The 25,202-nt window shown below is 37.5% G+C and overlaps 2 protein-coding genes across 2 annotated transcripts in view; both read right to left on the reverse strand.

Moving 5' to 3' along the window:
• The window catches only part of zdhhc15a (zinc finger DHHC-type palmitoyltransferase 15a), an 18,979-nt gene extending 15,507 nt beyond the window's left edge, over nt 1-3,472 (reverse strand). The window contains exons 1-3 of the mRNA XM_016288214.1: nt 3,337-3,472; nt 2,622-2,648; nt 2,419-2,513 (exon numbers count right to left, since the gene is read on the reverse strand). Coding sequence (XP_016143700.1) covers nt 2,419-2,513; nt 2,622-2,648; nt 3,337-3,454 — 240 coding nt within the window. The 5' untranslated portion in view covers nt 3,455-3,472. The remainder of the gene's footprint in view (nt 1-2,418; nt 2,514-2,621; nt 2,649-3,336) is intronic.
• A 1,896-nt stretch (nt 3,473-5,368) lies between these two features.
• Nucleotides 5,369-25,202, reverse strand: part of atrxl (ATRX chromatin remodeler, like) — a 30,289-nt gene continuing 10,455 nt past the window's right edge. Inside the window, exons 6-28 of the mRNA XM_016288325.1 lie at nt 22,026-22,497; nt 19,405-20,341; nt 18,121-18,184; nt 14,497-14,651; nt 14,186-14,229; nt 13,888-14,020; nt 12,790-12,899; nt 12,548-12,691; nt 11,289-11,466; nt 10,853-10,990; nt 10,593-10,768; nt 10,396-10,513; nt 9,703-9,806; nt 8,971-9,056; nt 8,483-8,625; nt 8,249-8,390; nt 7,776-7,873; nt 7,575-7,683; nt 7,319-7,496; nt 6,779-6,946; nt 6,554-6,700; nt 6,050-6,106; nt 5,369-5,940 (exon numbers count right to left, since the gene is read on the reverse strand). Of these exons, the coding sequence (XP_016143811.1) occupies nt 5,758-5,940; nt 6,050-6,106; nt 6,554-6,700; nt 6,779-6,946; nt 7,319-7,496; nt 7,575-7,683; nt 7,776-7,873; nt 8,249-8,390; nt 8,483-8,625; nt 8,971-9,056; nt 9,703-9,806; nt 10,396-10,513; nt 10,593-10,768; nt 10,853-10,990; nt 11,289-11,466; nt 12,548-12,691; nt 12,790-12,899; nt 13,888-14,020; nt 14,186-14,229; nt 14,497-14,651; nt 18,121-18,184; nt 19,405-20,341; nt 22,026-22,497 (4,084 nt within the window). The 3' untranslated portion in view covers nt 5,369-5,757. The remainder of the gene's footprint in view (nt 5,941-6,049; nt 6,107-6,553; nt 6,701-6,778; nt 6,947-7,318; nt 7,497-7,574; nt 7,684-7,775; nt 7,874-8,248; nt 8,391-8,482; nt 8,626-8,970; nt 9,057-9,702; nt 9,807-10,395; nt 10,514-10,592; nt 10,769-10,852; nt 10,991-11,288; nt 11,467-12,547; nt 12,692-12,789; nt 12,900-13,887; nt 14,021-14,185; nt 14,230-14,496; nt 14,652-18,120; nt 18,185-19,404; nt 20,342-22,025; nt 22,498-25,202) is intronic.

Genomic DNA, 25,202 nt, shown 5'->3' on the forward strand with positions numbered 1-25,202 from the left:
CTGAGCTGGATGTTGACATCACTGAATTCAATGATGAACTGTCTTTAACTGAAAAATGAGTGTTTACTATTGTCATTTTGCATTATTGACACTATTTTCCTAATTAATGCTGTTCAGTTGCTTTGACACAATCTGTATTGTTAAAAGCGCTATATAAATAAAGGTGACTTGACTTGACTTACAGCTCTAAGTGAATGAAAACATCCTGCCAAGTTTTAAATCTGAAAGTGCACCGCGTATAAAGTTATTGTCTCTCAAAAGAAAGGGTCGACTCTGAATCATTGAAACGAGTCGTTTTTAAAACGAATCCCAAGACGTTTTGTTGAAGTCAAAATGAAATATTAGCATATTGCCCGCCCACTTGTTGGTCTTTTTCCTTGGTCTGAATGAAAATGCAAATTCATTCTTTGCCACTAGGTGCCGCTTTTGGAGCGTAAAAAAGCCGTTTCCCCAGTAACGCTGTACACAAAGCAGCACTGCGCTCACAAACTCTGCTTTATCAGGCATTACAGGCAAGATGAAAAAAGATGAGACCAATCGGACCAATCACTGCAGATTAGGGTCACGCAAAAGAGGGGCTTGGAAAAATGAATCGTTAAACGAATCGTTTGGGAGTCGTTGAGCAAGTAAGGTAAACATAAATGCATATTATAAGACAATGAAAGTGTTTTTTGACCTTGCATGCATGTCAACCTGTTGTAGGGGACTCCCAAAACCAAAATATGAATCTTTCATAACCCATAATAGGGGCACTTTAATTCCCTTAGCCAAAACGTACTGAGGTTGTGTACTGTACTATGGTACAGAGATGCAAGGCCATAACCATGTCAAACATGATGAAAATTAGGGGGGGGGGGTATTTTATTGAAAGGATTACAATTAAAGGATTTTAATTTTAATTGTAATCTGAACTATTTTGCAAATAACACTTTCTAAAATATTTAAAAGATATTCTGCACACATTTCATCCAACACCTAATGTGCCAAAAAACTTCATTAACATTTCAATTACGTTCAATTAAGAATTACATGAATCATATAAATGCTAGTTCAAAACATCTGACATAAAAGTCAAGTAGTCTGAATAACTGGACATTACTATTATCTGACTATTTACATTTCTATTGTAAAACCGTATATAAAATATTATATTATATGTTTAGCTATTACATAGTTCCTCATAATCGTTTTTACAATGTGTCAAACTGTATTTCATGATCGGATTCTTTGGACAGTAAAGCCTGTCATCTTTGATTTGATTGGCCATCTCAATCATTTTGACATTGATGAGCATTGTTAGTCTACCAAGGCTGAACAGATAGCATAAAAAGGTAACTTATAAACTTTTTTGTCATCCTAACAACAAACAAGGTGGTGCATAATGGACTGCAGCAGAGCAGCATCAACACTCACAGGGGGGGAAAAAAAAGGGATAAAAGCTGTCACTAGTCCTTTCAAAATGTACTAAATACATACAATAAAGATACTGATATGCACACTTCAGGTACTCATATGTACCTTTAAGGTACAAATACGCACCTTTTAGGGGTAAATAAGCTTCAAAGGTATTGCCCCAGTGACAGCTTTTGTACCTTTTTTCTGAGTAGGAAATTTTGGGCATATCCGAGTAAAAAGTCAAGTAGTCTGAATAACTGGACATTACTATTATCTGACTATTTACATTTCTATTGTAAAACAGTATATAAAATATTATATTATATGTTTAGCTATTACATAGTTCCTCACAATCGTTTTTACAATGTGTCAAACTGTATTTCATGATCGGATTCTTTGGACAGTAAAGCCTGTCATCTTTGATTTGATTGGCCATCTCAATCATTTTGACATTGATGAGCATTGTTAGTCTACCAAGGCTGAACAGATAGCATAAAAAGGTAACTTATAAACTTTTTTGTCATCCTAACAACAAGGTGGTGCATAATGGACTGCAGCAGAGCAGCATCAACACTCACAGGGGGAAAAAAAAAAGGGATAAAAGCTGTCACTAGTCCTTTCAAAATGTACTAAATACATACAATAAAGATACTGATATGCACACTTCAGGTACTCATATGTACCTTTAAGGTACAAATACACACCTTTTAGGGGTAAATAAGGTTCAAAGGTATTGCCCCAGTGACAGCTTTTGTACCTTTTTTCTGAGTAGGAAATTTTGGGCATATCCGAGTATTTGGTGGGTGGGGGTGACCTTATCCCCCTCATTTTCTGGCAGTTATGGCCCTGCAGATATGGTATCAGATAGTCATAAATGTTGTTAATGCGTTACTCCAAGTTAGGCACTTCAAAGAATGGTTATTCCATGGTATGTGTACAAAAAACAAAAGCCATGGGTGTCAAGTCCAGAAAAGGAACTTTTTTGAGAGGGTAAAAACCCATCACGTCATAATGCTACTGTACCTCCACAGACGGAGAGGATGGTGGAGTGGACAATGTTTTCCAAAATGACCACGAGAACATTCCAAAACAGACATGGAACAGGCAAAGGAACACCACTGACAGAGAGAATATACACAAACAGTTATCAATCAAAATAACTGGAAGCAAATGTCAATTCATTCAAACATTAGAACTGCATATTTTCAAACACAAAGACTACATACCTCTCTGCGTTGAACAGGACAGCAGGACTGTCACAAATATGAACAAGAGTCAACACAGTCACTTATAACATCTGATAATATCTAGAATATATACATAAATGAACTTTTGAATGAGTTATAGAGATTCAGAACTCTGATGCTCAATGACCTTCCAAAACAAAAAGGAGACTGGGGAGTGAAACATAATTTTAACCAAAAACAAGCTTCCTACCTGGAATCACTACAATAATCTGTATGTTCTATAACAGCAATGCACTTCTACTAAACCCACAAATATTGCACCGAATAGGTCAGTAATTATACAGGCTTCATTTTTCAGTTGCGTGAGTGACTATTGAGTTCTGTATTTGTTTGCAATTGTTCTGAATCAAAATGTTTTTTTTATTTCTTCAGATTTTCGCACTAACATTATTAGGGGTTGGGGTTGTGATGGGGAATGGCGTAATTAATTTTGAACAACTAAATTTGATTGGAAATTCATTAAAAAAATTGATATGCATCAAGTTAACCCTTAAAACTACTTTAATCTGTAGCAGACAAACACAGCTGTCTCACATTAAAATTGAGAAACACAGTTAACGTTACACAAAAACAAAAAAACAAAAGAAGTCCGGTTTCTTCACCTACATTTTGATATCAGCCTTTTTTTTACACTACGAGAAATCTACGTCATTAAGTCATTAAATTTAAAGATTTCGCAAAAAATATTACTTACTCCAACAGAAATGCACGACATATGCGTAGTATGACCACATCACGACCATAATAACGATCGTAACCGGGATCCAGTGGAGAAGCCGCGCACAGCGCCGGAGGCACGCGGTCAGAAGCATCACGATGACCGTCACAAGTCTCTCTATCTCTGGACAATCTGTGACTGGAGCAACGAGTCCATAGTAATGAAGTAGAGGAATAAGAGAAACAGCGCCCCCGCAGGACAACGCAAGTGGCTTTTTTATTTCTTCTATTTTCTTATTACAAACAAAACATTTGAACAGGGAAGAGTGCTCACATGTAAACACAGATTGAGCTTTCGAATTTTAAACTTGAATAAAAAAAATGAGTATTTTTAATATTTAAACACAAAACGTATTAGCAACAAAACTGGCAAGTCTTTTTGTATACCGGCTACTGAACCCCCATCGTGTCCAAAAGCACATACTTGTGCTGAGGACTTCTCTTCATACTTCTACTGGTTTTGAGGTAGCTAGAAACGCAGAAGTTCTCAGACACACCGTTCAATACAGCAAGGAATTGGTTTTGCTTTAAGGTTCAAATTTACGCAGTAGAAATTCTGACAACACCACAGTTGCTTTGAGGTCTTAAAACATGTGCCTGAACGTCATCAGTCCATTCAGTGGTCTAATGTTAAAACTACATTCATATTGCCGATATTTACAGCAGCTTATTTATATCAGGCCCAACACAAACGATGCTTTAGGAGGAGAGGGGAATCGGTTTATGTGTTTGTTCTTGGAACTGAGAAAACCACATTGGGATGCTCCAGTCGAAATGTGATGTTGGAGTTGTTACAAGTGACCGAAGCAGCAGAACCTTCGGCATTGCCTTGTTTCACATGCAATGAAGTAGTTGAAGGAACACTCTTGGTTGTATAGGCGAAGTTTAGAGAAGCCAGAGCCTGCTGAGGATGAATGAGGAGAGAAAGACATTGACTGTCAGCACTGCAGAATTCCGGTTTCATACACACACAGAAAGCTAAATGTCAGGTCAGAGGTGAAAACTCATTTTACCTGTAGTGCCTGGTTGGCATTTCTGGGGGTGAGTTCGAGTTATAGAGATTCAGAACTCTGATGCTCAATGACCTTCCAAAACAAAAAGGAGACTGGGGAGTGAAACATAATTTTAACCAAAAACACAAGCTTCCTACCTGGAATCACTACAATAATCTGTATGTTCTATAACAGCAATGCACTTCTACTAAACCCACAAATATTGCACCGAATAGGTCAGTAATTATACAGGCTTCATTTTTCAGTTGCGTGAGTGACTATTGAGTTCTGTATTTGTTTGCAATTGTTCTGAATCAAAATGTTTTTTTTATTTCTTCAGATTTTCGCACTAACATTATTAGGGGTTGGGGTTGTGATGGGGAATGGCGTAATTAATTTTGAACAACTAAATTTGATTGGAAATTCATTAAAAAAATGTATATGCATCAAGTTAACCCTTAAAACTACTTTAATCTGTAGCAGACAAACACAGCTGTCTCACATTAAAATTGAGAAACACAGTTAACGTTACACAAAAACAAAAGGTTTCATTAAGTCCGGTTTCTTCACCTACATTTTGATATCAGCCTTTTTTTTACACTACGAGAAATCTACGTCATTAAACACCTAACTTTAAAGATTTCGCAAAAAATATTACTTACTCCAACAGAAATGCACGACATATGCGTAGTATGACCACATCACGACCATAATAACGATCGTAACCGGGATCCAGTGGAGAAGCCGCGCACAGCGCCGGAGGCACGCGGTCAGAAGCATCACGATGACCGTCACAAGTCTCTCTATCTCTGGACAATCTGTGACTGGAGCAACGAGTCCATAGTAATGAAGTAGAGGAATAAGAGAAACAGCGCCCCCGCAGGACAACGCAAGTGGCTTTTTTATTTCTTCTATTTTCTTATTACAAACAAAACATTTGAACAGGGAAGAGTGCTCACATGTAAACACAGATTGAGCTTTCGAATTTTAAACTTGAATAAAAAAAATTAGTATTTTTAATATTTAAACACAAAACGTATTAGCAACAAAACTGGCAAGTCTTTTTGTATACCGGCTACTGAACCCCCATCGTGTCCAAAAGCACATACTTGTGCTGAGGACTTCTCTTCATACTTCTACTGGTTTTGAGGTAGCTAGAAACGCAGAAGTTCTCAGACACACCGTTCAATACAGCAAGGAATTGGTTTTGCTTTAAGGTTCAAATTTACGCAGTAGAAATTCTGACAACACCACAGTTGCTTTGAGGTCTTAAAACATGTGCCTGAACGTCATCAGTCCATTCAGTGGTCTAATGTTAAAACTACATTCATATTGCCGATATTTACAGCAGCTTATTTATATCAGGCCCAACACAAACGATGCTTTAGGAGGAGAGGGGAATCGGTTTATGTGTTTGTTCTTGGAACTGAGAAAACCACATTGGGATGCTCCAGTCGAAATGTGATGTTGGAGTTGTTACAAGTGACCGAAGCAGCAGAACCTTCGGCATTGCCTTGTTTCACATGCAATGAAGTAGTTGAAGGAACACTCTTGGTTGTATAGGCGAAGTTTAGAGAAGCCAGAGCCTGCTGAGGATGAATGAGGAGAGAAAGACATTGACTGTCAGCACTGCAGAATTCCGGTTTCATACACACACAGAAAGCTAAATGTCAGGTCAGAGGTGAAAACTCATTTTACCTGTAGTGCCTGGTTGGCATTTCTGGGGGTGAGTTCATTGGAGTTCTGTACAGAGGCCTGAAAGAGACAAGTCATGAATAGGCTGGTGTGCATGAGGTGTCATGCAGGAATAGAAACATTTCCACAAAGCTGGAAGCACAGCAGCGTCCAAAATGTCTTGGTACACTGAAGAATTTCAGACTTCCCTTCACTGATAGTAAGGGGCTTATAACTATACCATTTTCTCTCCTCCATTAAACTTTATAGTTGGCACGATGCAGTCAGGCAGGTAACATTCTCCTGGCATATATATAATTTATTATATTCATTTGTAAGTCGCTTTTAAGAGTCTGCTAAATTACTAAATGTAAATAATATATATATATATATATATATATATGTATATATATATATATATATATAAGTGGGTTTTAGGCATCAAGTAGCACGTTTGCGATGTGTACCACCTGAGGGTGATCCATAACACACTTTGAAAACCACTGATTTAAGATTTGCCGTGGGTACCTTTTCTGCACGGTATTCATCCCAGGCTGCTCTGCGCTCTTCCTCGCTCAGCTCCTCTTCCTCCCGGTGGTCTAACAATGAGTTGTGCTCATGATAACTGACTATGAGCTGCCCACAGCTCTGCAGCAGCTGAGCCAACATGTCATCCTGGAAGACAAAAGCTTACAGTCATCTGTGTGTCTGTTTGATGTCTGTACCATAGCAGAGGCATTTATGTGTGCTTACCACAGGCGTTTCCGTGTGTTCACTGGGCCGTAGGTCTGGCTGGAAGCGGTACAGCTCATTCAGTTGACTGTGTGTGAAGTGTCTCTGAATCTGCTGCTGGTCCAGAACACGAGAGGACAGTGACTGTTTTGCAACTTGCCGCTCATAAATGTTCTGTTCCATGGTCCCCTACTCCCCCCCCAAAAAAAGGCAGCATTAATATTTTAAGAAAATAGCTTCACATATACAGTATATGTTAAAACTACAAAAATAAAAAAGTATAAAATACTGGAAATATATATATAGTATATATTTAAAATATATCGATTAAAACTTTATAAAAATTAAAACAAATTAAAAAAAAGTATCTCTAAAATGAAAATAATTAATAAAAAAGATAAAATAAATCCACTAGAGAACATCACCTTTAAAATATAAAAAAGCCTGAATTTATATATATATATATATATATATATAAATATAAAGAGAGAGAGAAATATAATTTTTTTTTTTTTACAAACTTCAAGCCCTCCATACTATCTGTCATTTGTATGTGTATACCTGAGCCAGAAAACGGTACACATATACTGTTTTTTTCTGCCCAAAGCGATAGACTCTGAAGATGCTCTGGATGTCATATGATGGATTCCAGCAAGCGTCAAACACCACGACCCGGTTTGCAGCGACCAGATTGATTCCCAGAGACCCCGCACGAGTGGAGATCAGAAACAACCTTCCTCTGTTTCAGAGGAAACCACAAGAGTCAGGACAGGAAATGCAGACACCTTAAATGTGACGTTGAACTTTTTGAGTATACCTTATGTTTTTAGTGTTGTTAAACTCTTGAGCCCATCTCTTGCGAGCACAAGCACTGGTGTTGCCGTCCAAACGATAATAATCTTTATTTTTAACCCATGCTTTCTCTCCTGACAATACACACAAACACAAACTCTTTTGCATAACCATGCTAAATGAACAAGACATTTCAAACAATCCCCTGTGTAAACTGCTTATTTACCTTTGTATGGACAACATTTTTTCCCCCTGGTCTCATCTGCATATAGGAGGAAACTCTCAATAAGGTCCAGTGATATCAGAGACTGACTGAACACCAACCTGAAAAAAGCAAATAGCATTCATAAAAACTAAGTGTCCCTCTGAACTGACAAACATTTAATCTACACTGCTATTCAGAAGTTTGGGGTTGGGATGATTTTTGAAAGGAGTTTTCTATGCTTATCAAGGCTGCATTTATTTGATCAAAAATACAGTAAAACAGTAATATTGTGAAATATTATTAAAATTTGAAACAACTGTTTCTATTCGAGTATTTTAAAATGTAATCCATTCTTGTGATGGCAAAGTCTTTACTATCAGTTTTTCATTCATTTAAAAGTATTCATTTTCTTTTGAACTGTGGGTTATATGAATATAACCACCAACACAAAGCTTATAACAAGCGCTACTTCTATTCAAGAACGTGATCCTTACACTTTGTCCTGTAGTTCCTCTGCCCAGTGTAAAATCTCCAGTAGCAACTGCAATTTCCCAGAATGCTCCAGCACTTTGGCATCAGCCGCTGTTACAAACGGCAGATACCAGTTGGAAGATGGCCCGTTACCCACAACAAATCCTGAACAATAGACAGAGAGAGACACTAAGAATGAGACAAACCACAAGAGAGGCAGATTAAAGGAAACAGAGAGAGAGAGACTGTTTTCACACCAGCTTCCCCACCAGAAATTTCCATTGTGGCTGTGTTTGTGACATCTGGATTCTGTGGATTTTGATTGGACCTGCTGACCAAGGAGACTGGATCAGTATTTCTCTCTCCATCACCCACTAAACCTGTGCTTGTTGCATCTCTCCTGTGAGACAGACACATTTGAATTATAACCATCAGAGCAAACCTGGTCTGGCATGGAGGAGACTTAGACTTTACTTCTAGGAGATGTTTCATTGGTTCCACATAACTGTATATTAGACATCAACTATGTTGTGATTGGCTGTGATTGTGTCAAGACACACAGCAGGCTCACATTTACCAATTGCTCCCAAAACCAAAGATTCTCTAATGCTTTTACATTGTTTAGAAATACTTTTTACCTCTTCAATTCAGAGTTACTCTAGCTTTGATGTCTCGTATTGAACAGAAACATGAGGCACATTGGTTGTACAGGAAATATTCAAATCTGATATAAAACACAGCGTACCTTTCAGATTCATTTGGATTTACAGAATTGCTGACCAAACCTGCACCCAGACCTGTGAAGACAGGAGCCGGCTCTTCCTCTTTCCCCTGCATCACACACAAAAATGCAGTAACTGGTTTTCATATCATAAGAAATAATCAGTGAAAAATCAGTGACCATTAATAAGGTGTTTGTAAAAATGAGGCATGATGCGTGTACACTATTAGTCAAATGTTTGGGTTTGGTAAGATTTTAAAATGTTTTTACAACTCATACGCTCACCAAGGCAATCAAAATAGCTGCTGTAATGAGTAACTGAATGTATTAACAGATTTATTACTGAAATGCTGCACAAACATGCGAAATATACCAATTTAAAATAACTTTTCTATTTAATACATAAAAAAAATGTAAACCAGTCTTCAGTTCCACATGCTCCTTCAGAAGTTCTTCCAATCTGCTGATTTGATACTCAAGAAACATTTCTTTGCATTATCGATTTTGAAAACAGTTGTGCTGCTTAATATTTTTTGTGGAAACGATGAAACATTTTTTCTCAGGATTCTTTAACGCATTGAAAATTCACAAGAATAACATTTGTTTGAAATAGAAATATTTTGTAACATCATAAATTACTTTACTCTCTCTTTTGATCAATTTAATGTGTCCTTGCTGAACAAAGGTATTCAAAAAAATCTCACTGACCCCAAACGTTTGAACAGTAGTGTTATCTGGATGAGTGCGTGTATGTACCTTATTCCTGCTCAGCTGAGCAAGTTTAAGACACCAAGGATGAGTCCATATCAAACTCAGAACATGAAGGTCCTGAAACAATCTGTTCACACCTGCTCCTTTCCCTAAAACAAAGACATTTTTTGTGACTATGTTATCAATCCGTTGGCTCAGTGTGTGCCAGTTAGGTGCTTTGACAAAATTCTTAATGTGACAATGTTTTATTTTTTATGTTTTAATTTGAATTCATAAAAACATCTGATATAAGAACGATTTAATAATTATTAACCATGTCAGTATCTAAGAGTACTTTTATGCAATACTAGATTAATATATCAGCCAATATAAGATATTTATTTGTGAATGAATGCTCATTTCTCCTGTTTTTACATTTAGATTATATTTGCCACCTTTTGAAGTTGACAAGGTTCATTTCTACTAAATTTAACACCTGTTAAATCTCAAAATAAATATTTTTGTACATTTTAATGTTATTGCACATTATAATTATATGATGCCTAAATTTTCATTTGCAACACTTACAGTAATTTTAGTTTTTAGTGTTTTATATGAAATTTATTTAGCAAAAAAATTATATTTTTTTAGCATCAGCCATACCTTGAAAGCAACTCTTTGCTTAATCTCTACTGGTTAACATTTTTTGTGCTGGTGCAGTACTAGTTAAGCTCTAGTTTGTGCTTTTGAGACTCTGACCTGTGTAGTTCTGCAGATAGTGTGTGTATAAACGACACTGCAGAGGCGTCATCCGGACTGACAGCACATACTCGTGCTTTGGCGGCAAACAGGACATCAAGACTGAGTAGTCCCGTCTCTGCAACACAAAAACAAAACATTCAGACTTTTTTTCATGGCCTTTAGCTGTATTCTATTTCTTTCTCTCTCTTCATCACCTGGATGAATCCTGACATCAACTGATGGAGGATGTGTGATCTATTCTTCATCAGTCTGACATCAGCAGGGGTGGAGTCTGCGCACTGACCGTTCTGAATTGGATTAATAAAACGGTTCCGGAACTCCTTTAGAGAACCCAGCAGGTTCTCCTTAATGAAGTTCACCATGCAGTGATCTAGAACAATAAACATAAAAAAATATAGTCAGACAAATTAATCAGCAAGTCATTTTTCACAATATGGAGATGAAAGGTGATTACACTCAGTAAGGTTGTTTTGAAGCGGTGTTCCTGTCAATATGATTCTCCTACGTGTACGTAGAGCTCGAATGGCTTTTGAGATGCTGGAGTCTGCGTTCCTAAGCACATGACCCTCGTCACATACCACCAGATCAGGGCCTAACATATAAACACACCAAACAATGGTTTAAAAATAATAGTTGAAAAAAATATATATATATCTGTTCTTAGTATTTGATTGCTAAGATGAATTCACCTGGATCCAGGAGCATTGAGCGGAAGGCTTCTTTGTGTTTGCTGTATTTGGCACTATCTGTGTGTGTCAGTATACGAAAAACCTCATAGCCCATGATCATCACACCACCATTCGTAAACCAGTCATTCAAGAGCTCAACACGAACACCCACAGATTTCACCGTGGCCATATCTTAGTATTTGATTGCTAAGATGAATTCACCTGGATCCAGGAGCATTGAGCGGAAGGCTTCTTTGTGTTTGCTGTATTTGGCACTATCTGTGTGTGTCAGTATACGAAAAACCTCATAGCCCATGATCATCACACCACCATTCGTAAACCAGTCATTCAAGAGCTCAACACGAACACCCACAGATTTCACCGTGGCCAGCTCTGCCACCTGTGTGAGAAACAAGAGAGAAGAGATAATCGGAAAAATGATCAGACATGCAGCTAAAAGTCCAGATTCAACAATGACAAGAAAACTGTCATTTTTCAGCATGTTTATGATGTTTTTGCTGAATTCTCTGCATAAGGCATAATTAGGAAATTTTGCACTGATGTAAATACATTTTGTATTCACCCAAAAATGTTAAAGATGTCATTGTCGTTTGATTTTTTTGCATTTTGTTTTCTTCTGTACAACACAAAAAGATGATGCTTCGCAGAATGTCTAGACTCCATCTACAAAAGTGGTCAGTGATATTAAGTGTCCAAAATAAGCTCCATAAAAGTCCACTGGCTTTACCTATTTGAAATTGTATCGAATGGTTATTTTAACAATGGATTTATTTAACACTAGGTTAACTTTCTATCTTGAGAGCTTTTACTGAAACAATAGGACAGCTTTACAAAAGAAAACCCTAAAAGAAATGATAATTTGACCATTTTTATTTTTGTGGGCGAGCTATTCTTTTAAGCCACCAACATACAACATACAATAAACAAAGCCGCACAGTGAAAGATTACACTCTGAAAAAAGCCCATATGTCAGCTAGTTCTACAACTTTCTGACTCACTGACCACAGTAAGAAATTAGATTTTATTCAGCAAGAAAAAAAAAAACATATCACAGTTTCTACAAAAATAAGAATAAGCAGTACAAGCATTTTGAACATCGACAATACTAAGAAATGTTTCTTGAGCACCAAATCAGCATAGTAAAATGATTTCTGAAGGATCATGTGACACTGAAGACTGGCGTAATAATGCTGAAAATTCAGCTTTGCCATCCCAGGAATAAATTACACTTTAAAATATATTTAAATAGAAAATAGTTATTTGAAACTGTAATAATATTTCACAACATTATTGTTTTGACTCAAATAATCAAATAAATGCAGCCTTGGTGAGTATAACACACATCTAAGAATCTTAACAACCCCAAGTTTTTGAATGGTAGTGAATATCTGACAAACATGATCTAGATCAAAACACTAACTAATGTCACCTGAGAAAGGAAGTGAGAGAATTCTACTGACCCACAGTATGTTGGGTCTCAAGCCCCTCTGCCACTGGTCAAACTCACTCCTCCAGTTCAGCACTGTGTTGAGAGGACAAACCACCAGAGCCCTTTTCAGTGGCAGCTCTTTACATAGCAGCACTGTGTGAAGGAACACAATGACCTGAAACACACACAATACACAGTGACGCTTTCTGTGAAAGCCACACTTTCTGATTTTACAGAAGAAAAAAAAAGAGAGAATAGTCACGTGCCCCATACCTGAAAGGTCTTTCCCAGACCCATGCAGTGGGCCAGAATACAGCCAGAGCCTGGAGTCGCCTTCACACTCTGAACAGACTCACAGCAACAGTCCCACATGAAGAGCACACCTAACAAAAACATTAACACATACACTTACATACACACTACACAAACCATCTCCACCACACGCTGTCGCTTTGTCACATCACTGACTTGCATTTCACAATGCTGCTTTATAAACGCATGTATATATTAATATGAGAAACAAGCAATCACCCATCCACTGATTGCGTTCTACTATTAGACGGAATACACACTGACTTAACTTCTCATGTCATGATTAAATATTATAAGGCATATCCTCTGACAAGCCTTGAACAATACAACACCATTCAAAAGTCAGTAATGATTTTTTTTAAAGAAACAAATACTTTTATCCTACAAGGATGCATTAAATTAATCAAAAGTGAAAGTAAAACAATTCTATACATCTAAAAATCCAAAACAAATTCCACAAAAATATTAAGCAGCTCAACTGTTTTCAACATTGATGATGATAAAAATGTTTCTTGAGCAGCAAATCGGCATATTAGAATGAATTCTGAAGGATCGTATGACACTGAAGACTGGAGTACTGGCTGCGGAAAATTAAGATTTGCATCACAGGAATAAATTACATTTCAAAATATATTCAAATAGAAAGCATGTATTTAAAATTCTAAGAATATTTAACAACATTACTACACAGGCCAGAAACCTGCACTGGTCCTTATTGGTAAACACGCACCATCTCTGCACCCAATATTGTCAAATTGTCAAAAAGAGGTGACTTAATACATTTGAGAAGCATAAAAGGTATAAATAAAAAAAACAATGAACATTATTTGACATATAAAAACAGCCTCTGCAATTTGACTCACAGCCCACAAATTGCCCTGCAAATACAAAATATTTTTTTAAAACAATTACATCAAATATTAGTGTTTGACCCAATGCAGGACTCTGACTTAAGCGGTCCCAATGGCTTCTGTCTCTTTATGGAATTCTGTACTAACTTGACGATGGTGAGATTAGATCTCTGTGGATAATTACACTCTAATACAAAAGTTCTCTCACCCTCTCGCTGGTGAGGTTTGAGTTTGCTCAGAAAGTGCAAGTGCACTTGCAGCACAGGCTTATGTGTTGCATCATCTTGCTCGAGAACCAATGGTGTGAAGCTATGAGCCGGTTTCTCGGACACTAATATGACCTAAAGCGGATGAAAGGGGGGAAAAAAAATTACAACAGACAGACAAAACACTAATTTTCAATTCAGCTTAAAATCATTCCATTAATAATTAATTATGTTTTTTTTTTTTTTTTTAAATGGGATATCTCACCCAAAAAGGAAAATTCTGTCATTAATCATACACGCTAAAAAAAAAAACGTCCTTCTTTTGCGGTCCGAGTCATCATTATCTGCAGAAAAACTGTTCTCATGTAACAATAAAACTATATGTATACAATCTCTAATAACATTTTTAACTTTGACTAATCTGTTGCAGATTTGTTACTATTAAAATTTTTTTTTAAATTAGTTACAAAAAGTAACTTAAAACTACATGAAACATTTCAGTTTCAGAGGCTGGCTATGTTATTTATCAGAAACCGCATATATATATATTGAGATAGGATTTATAAGGTCTATAATTCCCCATGGTACCCGTGGTAATGGCCATCGCTCACCTTCCTCTTCTGTTGTCTCTGATGTTCTGTCAATGTTCTTGCTCTTCTTCTGCTCTTCTCTCGTGCGCTCTGATTGCTCATCGGAGCTGGTGTCCAGCTCGGATGCTGAGGAGAGGTTAGCTCTGATCTGAGCCAGCAGAATCTTCTTCGCAATTCTTTATAGAGTAAGTGATGGGATGAGGCAGTAATGAGAGAATAGAGACAGATGAAGAGAAGAGGGATGAAGAGAAAAGAAAGAGGGACAAAATGTGAGGTGGGTGACAGATGGATCCAGATTCATTAAACAACGTATCTTTCTCCCACCGCTTTCACTGTAATTTTTTTTAATTGCCCTCAAATAGTAGCAAAATAATTATTTTTGTTATGCTGAAACAACTCAGAAAAACAGAAGACATTTCAATTCTAAATTTCCATACCAACCATGATTGTAAATATAACTGCATATATAAAATATAAATTAACATAACAGGTTATTGGACAGTGTAAAAGATCCAATGGACTGTTAAGTGGTCAGTTAAGTTTGCAAATTATTACCAAAAAAAAAAATATTAATAAAATAAATATATATAACTTATTACTGAGTGAGATGTAAACCCAAAAAAAAAAACATGAGGCTCTACATTTGAACTTGGCACCTCTGTATATTTCAAACTAAATGCACCAGCCCCCAAAAAAAGATATATAAATACATATACAAAATGCACAGAGGCCGTTGTGTCTGGGGTATAAACTTTTATTACAGCTTCAATTCTTATACAGTTCTCACACAGTTATTTACATTCCCTCTTCTGAGATGCAAAATCATGCATGCTTCTTTTTGATGAAAATGATGTTTCTGCGTAAAACGCTTCAGTAAAACTACAATAATAAATACTTCCAAACAAAGAACATTAGCATGCAATAAATACTCAAGCTTTAGGCTTTTTGAAATCCAATGAGCATGAGAGGATTCCACAAGACAGTAAAGAAAAGGACAACAAACAGAAAAGGACACTTTTAAAGACGGGTGAAAAATGGCAGGGGTTCATTTATGTTAATTAAGGTTAGGCAGGGTTCCCACTCTGTCCAAGACATTACTTTCCATTTCTTCAAGGCATTTTGTGTGACCAACATCTTTAATATTTGAGAAATACATTTGTGGCCTGCTGTTGTTCGCCACAGAAAATGAAGCTGACTTGTCCATTGGTTTTTAAAATTGAAAAAATAAATAAAGTTCTGCACTTACAATGGAAGTCTAATAGGTATGAGCTTTTAAAAGTAGAAAGTTGATTTTACATGAATTCTTCAGTAAAAACAGTTTGTCATTTGAATTAAGTTCAAGGTTCAGGAATTGACTGAGCTTATATACACTAAACACAAACACAAAAGATATTAATCAGAATTTCATATTCTGATTCGATAGCACCAGTCTCATGCAATGTGTAAGTGTTGTGGTTATGGAGAGGAGTCAAGTCATTTTCTGTGGTGATCGACTGCTGGCCACAGCTTCCGATTCTGCGGTTTAACCGAGAAAATTATTTTAAATCAAAGATGAAAAGAAATTACAGGTGATATGAGGTACTGTGGTTACTGGCATGGTTCTAAATGCACAGTTAATGTGAACTAGTCATTCATTTGTGCTACCAGAGAAGCTTCCGGTAGATTCAAACTGTCCACTCCAATAAGCTGGACAAGGTAACCAACCTTTGGGAAGCAATACTAATAATCTTTTGCAATGTGTGTGATGTCAACATCACTTGATATCAATCCGTGAAATCGGAGCGAAGAACAGAAATGACAGTGAGTGTGCAGACTATGACGTGGACCTGCTCATGACAATACACAGGCAAACGCAGATGATAAAACAAAACGATATGATTCTGCGACGTCATTCATGACAGAATACATGAGAACTGACCGCAGTTCCGAGTCCCGATCGGTCCAAGGATTTCTTCATTTTACAAAAACGTTGTCAATACGGCGAACCAGTTTGATTAAAAGGTTACAGTAAACACAATTTCCAGGACAGTTGGGTACATTTCCCACGACTTATCCATTACTGGAAAATCACATTACAAAATTCCAGGTTTTCCAAGATGCGTGGGAACCCTGTTAAGCTACAGAAAAAGAGACGAAACGGGGGGTGGGGGGGGGGGGGGGGGGAGAGAAACAGAGAACAAGAGAAACAATAAATAAGTGTTTATTGCCTCTCGGTAAGAACCATGCACATAACACACAGAAACCTCTCATGTGAGAGTGAAGACTACACTCTTTATCCTCAAAACACAGTGCTTTTAACAACTGACTACACAAACGCTTACAGACTGCATGTTGAGTCTGAAAGAGCATCATCACTGCCACCTGCTGCTGCCCCGTGAACATTCTAACACAAAAAGCCAGCTCCACCAAAGCAATCATTGCTCATTAGCGTTTATTCAGCCTTTTAACCATTTTTATTAATATTTATATTTAAGAAAAAAAAAAGTCAGCCCTAAATGTACACTGCGTGAGTGTGCACCATTACTCAGTGTATCAGAGCGCATGCACCAACTGCTGGGCCATGGCTCCGATCTAAGCTACCGTTTTGAAGCACCAACTCAAAAACCAACCAAGTTTCCCTGTCCTTCACATTTCCAAATTCTAACATCCATCACTTTCTGCTAAAACGGGATGAACTTTTGATCTTCTCGCCAATTCCCGAGGACATGTATACTGTGCAAAAGATGTGAAAATTAAATAATGAACCAATAAAAACACACAAGTAACTAAGTGCAAAAACGTTAACAAATGCAGTTTAGACCAATACAAATGCATCTTCAGCTTAAGCACCTTAAACGTAGAAAATTCGGCTGTCGAGGAATTAACCTCCTGAAAAAGAACAAACACAGCTGCGTTCAACAAACCCTAATACTGTACTACTGCATCCCTATCTGCAATCTAAGACACGTTTGTTCACTTGAATTCCACATTTCACTGCCAATAACAAAAGTATTATGTGAAACTACTGTAAGACCTACCGTTAGCAAACCACACAGCCTTTGTTCTGACTGACCGAAAACATTACAGCACGAGAACCCGGAAGCTGAGCCCTAAAACACAAACACACAAGAGGTTGTCTGTCTTTCTGAACACAGGATCCATCAGATCCGAGCAAAGAGGTTTAGACTCGTTCTACTCTCTTAAAAGCTTTATTAGCAGCACAGACAGTAAAGAGGAAGAGTGCGGCTAGCAGAAATACTGCCTAAGACATGCAATGGTCTGTGTCAGTGAAGTGGAATTCAAACACAGGAGCTTCTCCAGAGTTGATTCACTGACTTCCATTAGACAGTGAGGTCTCATAGCTTCACCACTGATGGGCGGCGATGTGTGCCTACGGTTACAGATTCTCTCTACTGCGTGCGGAAGAAACTGTGGGGAAATAAAAATCGGACAGTGTTGATCGAGCAAAAAAAGTGTGTTTGAGTGAGACACATGTTTAAAAGCACTGTCTAGCGGTGGTGCGTGTGGATGTACGGGATGCTTGCGAGCTTTTAAATGAGGTTTGGATCGAAGCTCTCGCTGTAGTGAGTTTGGGACAGCTGGAGTCCAGTGGAGAAGGCCTGTGATGGGAAAGTGTGTGTGGCCCTGATGTAGACAGAATCGTACCTATTTTCTAAATCATCGTCCTCCACAGACAAAGACGGACCTGGCTGGATGTCTATCTCATCACCTAGAGACAGACGGAGAGAATGAAGGATTAACACCAGTTTTGTTTCTGAAATATGAAAAACACTGTAATACATTGCAGTTAGTGCTGGGCGGTATGACCAAAAAGTTATATCACGGTATTTTTCAAAATTAGACCAGTTTCACGGTATAAATTTTTTTTTCATGCATGATCGGGTGTTAACCATATATTCTACTGATTGAGAGAGGAAATACTGCAGTATATTGACTTAGAATGCCCTATTTTACTGTCATGATGAGTGAATATTGTCAAAAAATACCACACTAAATAGTGACTAAACATGACCCCTTTTAATACATGTTAACCAGGAGTCACTCATTTATAATCGCAGCATCGTCTGATAAAATCAACATGCATCTACACTAAATAGCGGCTATGCGGTTGTTTTGGCTATATTACTTTTTTGTCTCATGCAGTGCACTGCCTGCATCTGAGTAACAATCTAAAAAAACAACAACAAACAAAAAAAGTGCATGTGATATGAACTACGCTCATATTTATAATTCCAAACAAACAGTAAGTGACAGGTGCTTGGAAACGCTGTTTTGTACTCATTTATTGACGATTCGGCTGCGGTGCGGCCAACTGAATGCACTGCTTCTCTGCCGCTCACTGCACAGAACAGACACCGACAGAGGTGACACTTCTCCGGGAAAGTCAGACCCACAAGAATTGCGGGACAGCACTGGCGAAATCTTCCAACTGAACCATAGCTAAGGTTTATCCAAAAAAGTCGCTATGTTTGTCAGTATGTATATTCTATGGGGAAAAATACACAAAGGGTCTGAAAGTTGCTAAATCTAGTGCTAAAGTCGCACTCGTGTGAGACGCGGGAGCTGATGGCAGGGGGCGGTGGATATTTGTGGCGGTCAATGTGGATATTGCGGATGAGATCATGTTCTATTGGTTCTACTGCTTTAGTTTCGGAACTTTCACGCTTAGTAACACATGCAGCTGTTCCCTCACGACAGTGCAACAGTGAAAAGGGACCCCTCTCAAACAGTGTCGCGTTCCGAACGTTGTTTATGCAACATACACCGGTATTGCGATATTTAAAAAATTCATAACAAAAATAAAAACCGGTATTCGGTATGAACCGGTATACCGCCCAGCACTAATTGCAGTACATTGTAATAACGTTCTACCGGTCTTACTATATGAAGAGAATAATGGTCAGTGTTGGCTTTTTTCACCAAACTCACCGGAAGACTGCTGGAAATTTCCAGAGCCCAGCAACGTGACGTCCTCTGTCAGCGGCTTGATCCTCTGATCGTCAGAGTCGCTGCTCGGCCCACTCTCCAGATCCTGTCCTCCCACCTCACTTGACGAACTTCCGCTCTGTCCCGTCACCCTGGCAACTTTGCGGGCCCTTCCCCTGGTCATTCTGACCACTGACCCCTGGTCCTGGGAGCCCCTCCTTGAAGACGCAGAGGAGGATGATGAGGACGATGAGGATCTCTCTTTGAGATTCCGCTTACGAGAGCCTCTGTCCGGAGGTGTCGTTTTTACCAGTCCAAAGAGACGCTGCTTTCTGACTTGCTGGTTTACCTCGTCCTCGTCCCCGTCCCAACTGCTACCTAACAAACCCTCTTCCTCGCTGTTTGCCATGGCAGCAGTGGTCTGGAGCAGCACTTCAGGCACCTCGTCAGAATCAGAGTCATCCTCAGCTGAACCGGCGTGCTCAGCTGTGGTGCTCGGGTTCGTCCGCCGACGACGTGGTGTGGTTTTCACACGTGGAGAACGTTTATTCTCCTCTGATAAAGACACATTTTTGGGGTCAGTTTGGTCCTCATCCTCCTCTTCCTCATCATTAACACAATTTTCCACATCTTCTCCTGTCTCGGTCATTTCCTCCATTTCCTTCTCCTTCTCTATTTCCACCATTGTCTCTCTTTCTTCCAGTGCTCCATCTGTCACCTCACTGTTTATCGTTTGTCTCTCAGGTGATGGATGAATGGAAAGACACGTTCTGCTGATGGGTTGTGGGCTGACCGGTACAGGAGTGAGTTTAACCACCAGCTTTTTAGTGAGTCCTAGGCTCTGTGATGACATTCTCTTCTTTTTTCTGGCCCTCCCTTTTGGCTTATGTGTTTCTCCACAGCCACGTTTGGACCCAGTCAGCTCATGGTCCAGGGCTTCCTGCAATTACGAATTAGACAATGCTGTAATACATTCATGTGAACAAACTGTAACAAAAATCTATCACAAGCTGCGCAAAACCACGATCATATTTTGCGCAGCATGTCGGTGAACAACGGCTCTGTGTAGTTAATGCTGCTAAATGTGAAAGCCCGCACGTGATGGAGATTTACCGCTGATTACAGAATGGCTTTACTGACAAGATGCGCGTTAAATATCGCATACGATTTATCGTGCAGCCCTATCTCATAGTTATAATGTATTATAAGTCTCATATCTTGCCATCTTTCTTATGCTACTTTACTTAAAGCCATCAAAGACCACTTATAAGTATAGTAATAATAAAAAAAAAAATTCTCAAACAGCCATAAGATCAGATGAATGTGTAATAAGACATATTTACTTTGAACTATTTTTAATGTAATATCAGTTTGATTATTTTGATGGTTCCTCAACAGACAAACTGACTATAAGTAACTTTGCAAGTACGTCAACATTCTACCAACCCTAACCTTAACCTAAGCCTACTAATACTCTAATGAGAGTTAGTTGACATGTAGTTGCAAAGTTGCTTATAGTCAATAGACTAGGGGGACCATCAAAATAAAATGTAACCTAACATATAAACATTGCATTTTTTTTCAGTTGAAATTATTAACTAGCTCACATCACAATTAATATTAGCCTCACAGGGAACACTCAAATAACACTCCACACCTAACCACTTACAAGATGTAGTAAGATACTGTGCAGATCTTAAATAAACAATGTCAAGATAGTCCATTATAAATGTAAAAATAGATTTTATATGGTGTTCATTGTGTGTTATAAATAATCATAATCTTAAAACTTATAACCACAAATGCATAAGCATTATAATGTACTATAATTGTTGTTATGATTATTTATAAGAGGATAAACATATTATAAGCTCTTTTATAATGCATTATGCATTCATTATAATGTCTTAAGAATACCCTTATAATGTGTTATAAATATGGGCTTCATAGAAAGTGTAACCAAAATGTTTTCTAAGCAACAAGCATATTAAAATGATTTCTGAAGGATCATGCAACACTGAAGACTGAAGTAATGACTGCTGATAATTTAGCTTTGCCATCACAGGAATAAATATTTAAATTAGTTTTTTTTTTATTAACAATATTGTTTTCACCATATTTTTCATCAAATTATTGCAACCTTGGTGAGCTTAAGAGACTTCTTGTAAAAACATTATTATAATCATTATATAAAATATATATTTTATATATTAATTATATTGAATATTTGATAATTTATTTATTATCGTGCAGGCTCATTTTCCTATTTTTACACTTAATTACCTACGCTCAGTTGAAGTTCATTTTTAAACACTAATCATTTATTATTATTTAATTGACACTTAAATGTAATCTGTATTCATCTCAAATTTAATATGTTTATCATACTGTACATTATAATGTTAAGATGCCGGAATTCATTTTTACTAACATTTAAAATGATTCATTTTAGTTTTTGTGTTTTGCTTTTAACTTGTTAAAACTAAATTAGATTTTTTTTGGTCTTAATGAAACAATGATTACCAGCTTATTGGTGCATCCATAATTGAAATGTAATGGTTAGTTAAAGCACCCATCATTCTTACAGCTTAACTAGTAAAAGCGTGATTTAAGGCTGGAATTACCTGTAATGCACTGTTGGCAGCTTGCAGATCATCCAGCACAGTGCGGAACATCCTTAGCTGCCCAATTCTCTCTTCTTGGTTTCCTTCCTCCTCTCTTTCGCTTTGAACAACTGCCTTGAAGGAATGGTTCAGAGATGTGGTAACATCTACAAACCGCTGCATTCGCTGGTAAAGGCCAGCAGAGGGCACTGGGCCACCTCCTGGCCCCATCAAATAGGCCGCACCACGACCACCCTTATTAGCCCTGCCCGAGGCTCGTTTCTGAGCCTGCTCCAGGTTCTCTAGAACCGCATCACAGGCCAAAACCAGCTCCACCAATGGCTCAGGACTGCACACATAACAGTACCACTTCCTCTCCTCCTCCAGGATGGTGGAAAGCTCCTTCCTCCCCAGGTTACGCAGAACACATTTCTTACAGAAGGCGTTACTGCAGTAATCACAGCCAATTAGGCTGCCTCCTTCTGCACACCACCTGAATGAACAGGGAATTAGATAACTTATTTTACAGACAAGTAGATACAAAGTAGACCCTATCAACTGTGAGATGATACCACACAGTTTTCCACCAATATGCATGTATGATCTGCTTAGTGACTGTTAGGCTGCCATTTTCAGCGGTTAATCTCTTAAAACCTATTGAAAAATGCATTTCACCCAAAATTAAAAGGAAAAAAAAATGTGCAAAAAGAAAACTAGATGAGTAAAGTTTGACAAACTTTAAGTTGGCTTGAAAAAGCCTAGCCAGAAAGTTTGAAGTAGTTTTAAAAGCTTGCAGTCTGAAAGTTTTCAGTTTGAAGTAGTTTGAAAGTTAAAATGATTTTAAAGATTATAGTTTGAATGTTTTCAAGGCAATACAGTCTATCAGAAAATAGATATAAAACATATTGCTAGGGTACCTGGGGTGGTTGCTAGGCTGTTTCTAGCATGACTAGCATGTTGCTAACATGTTTTTAGCATGATTAGCATGTTGCTAACATGTTGCTAGCATGATTAGCATGTTACTAACATGGTTAACATTTTGTTAGCATGATTAGCATGTTACTAGCATGTTTATAACATGATTAGCATGTTATTAGCATGTTGTTAACATAATTAACATGTTACTAGCATGGTTACCATTTTGTTAACATTAGTAGCAAGTCACTAGCATGTTTCCAGCATGTTACTAACATGTTACCATTTTGTTAGCATTAGTAGCAAGTCACTAGCATGTTTCCAGCATGTTACTAACATGTAGCTTGCATGATTAACAAGTTACTAGCATGCTGCTAGCATTATTCTAGCATGATCTTAACATGACTAACATGTTACTAGCATGTTTATAACATGATTAGCATGTTATTAGCATGTTGTTAACATAATTAACATGTTACTAGCATGGTGTTACCATTTTGTTAGCATTAGTAGCAAGTCACTAGCATGTTTCCAGCATGTTACTAACATGTAGCTTGCATGATTAACAAGTTACTAGCATGCTGCTAGCATTATTCTAGCATGATCTTAACATGACTAACATGTTACTAGCATGTTTATAACATGTTTAACAAGTTGCTAGCATGTTTCTAGCATGATTAGCAAGTTACTAGCATGGTTAGCATGTTACTAGCATGTTGTTAACATGATTAGCAAGTTACTAGTATGCTGCTTGCATTATTCTAGCATGATTAACATGTTATTCGCATGATTTTAACATGATTAACATGTTACTAGCATAGTGCTAGCATGTTTATAACATGTTTAGCAAGTTTCTAGCATGTTGTTAAAATGATTAAGTTAATAGCATGTTGTTAGCATGGTGTTAGCATTATTAGCAAGTAAATTACTAGTATGTTAACATGATTAGCAAAGTTACTAACAAGTTCGCTAGCATGATTCTAGCATGATTAGCATGTTAATAGCATGATTCTAGCATGATTAACAAGTTACTAACATGATTAGCATGTTAACAGCATGTTGCTAGCATGATTCTAACATGATTAACAAGTTACTAGCATTTTGCTATCATAGTTAACATGTTACTAACATGTTAACATGATTCTAGCATGATTAGCATGTTAATAGCACGATTAACATGTTAACAGAATGTTGCTAACATGATTAACAAATTGTTAGCATTTTTCTAACATGGTTAACATGTTAATAGCATCTTGTTAGCGTGATTAGCATGTTGCTATCATGTTTCTAACATGATTAGCAAGCTACTAATATGTTAGCATGATTATCACGTTTCTAGCATGATTAGCAAGTTACTAGCATGTTTGCTAGCATGATTAGCATGTTACAAGCATGTTGTTAGCATTATTAACAAGTTACTAGCATGTTTCTAGCATGATTAACATGTTACTAGCATGTTTCTAGCATGATTAACATGTTACTAGCATGTTGTTAGCATGATTAACATGTTACTAGCATGTTGTTAGCATGATTAGCAAGTTACTAGCATGTTGTTTGCATGTTTCTATGGTAATACAGTTAAAACCAGCTAAACCCAGTTGATTCAGTAAAAAACTCTGCTAAAAACCAGCTTAGGCTGGTTGTATAGTCTTAGCTGGTTTAAGTTAAAAATATCTGGGTTAAGCTTGGTTGGTCTTTTAACAGGTCTCACAGCTTGACCAGCTAAGATCAGCCTGACCAGCTAAAAAGTTGCCAAAACCACTTTAAAACAAGCCTGGGAGACCAGCCAATCAGCTTAGGCTGGTTTTAGCAGTTTTTTCAGTAGGGAGTTTTTAAGCTTTGCTATGGCAATAGACAGCTTAAAAACACCATAAGTCTCATTGTATAAAGGTTTTCACACCCTCAATGAAAATCTATGAGATTTTAGGTGGTTTTGATTGTCTGGTTTACTAAAACCATAAGTCGGATCGGTTAGAAAAGATATAGCACACAGAGTCAGACCAGTCTGAAGGTCTGACCCGAGTCTGGTGGTTGTAGCTCAAGGACAGGGGTCGGGAACCTTTTTTGAGCAAAGAGCCAATTTTTTTTATTTTTGGTTAATGCATTTTCCAAAAGAGCATATATATATATATATATATATATATATATATATATATAAAACAGTTCGTTCTGGCTCTCAAATGTGATTGGTTGACAACCATGAATTATTGTACTGGTATCGCTACAGGAACGCCCTTTCACAATTTTGCATCACTCCGCTTGTTCTAGCCGGGTCAATGTTTT

The sequence above is a fragment of the Sinocyclocheilus grahami genome, unplaced genomic scaffold (genome assembly GCF_001515645.1).
Source record: "Sinocyclocheilus grahami isolate Dianchi unplaced genomic scaffold, SAMN03320097.WGS_v1.1 scaffold230.1, whole genome shotgun sequence".
Taxonomy (NCBI): domain Eukaryota; kingdom Metazoa; phylum Chordata; class Actinopteri; order Cypriniformes; family Cyprinidae; genus Sinocyclocheilus; species Sinocyclocheilus grahami.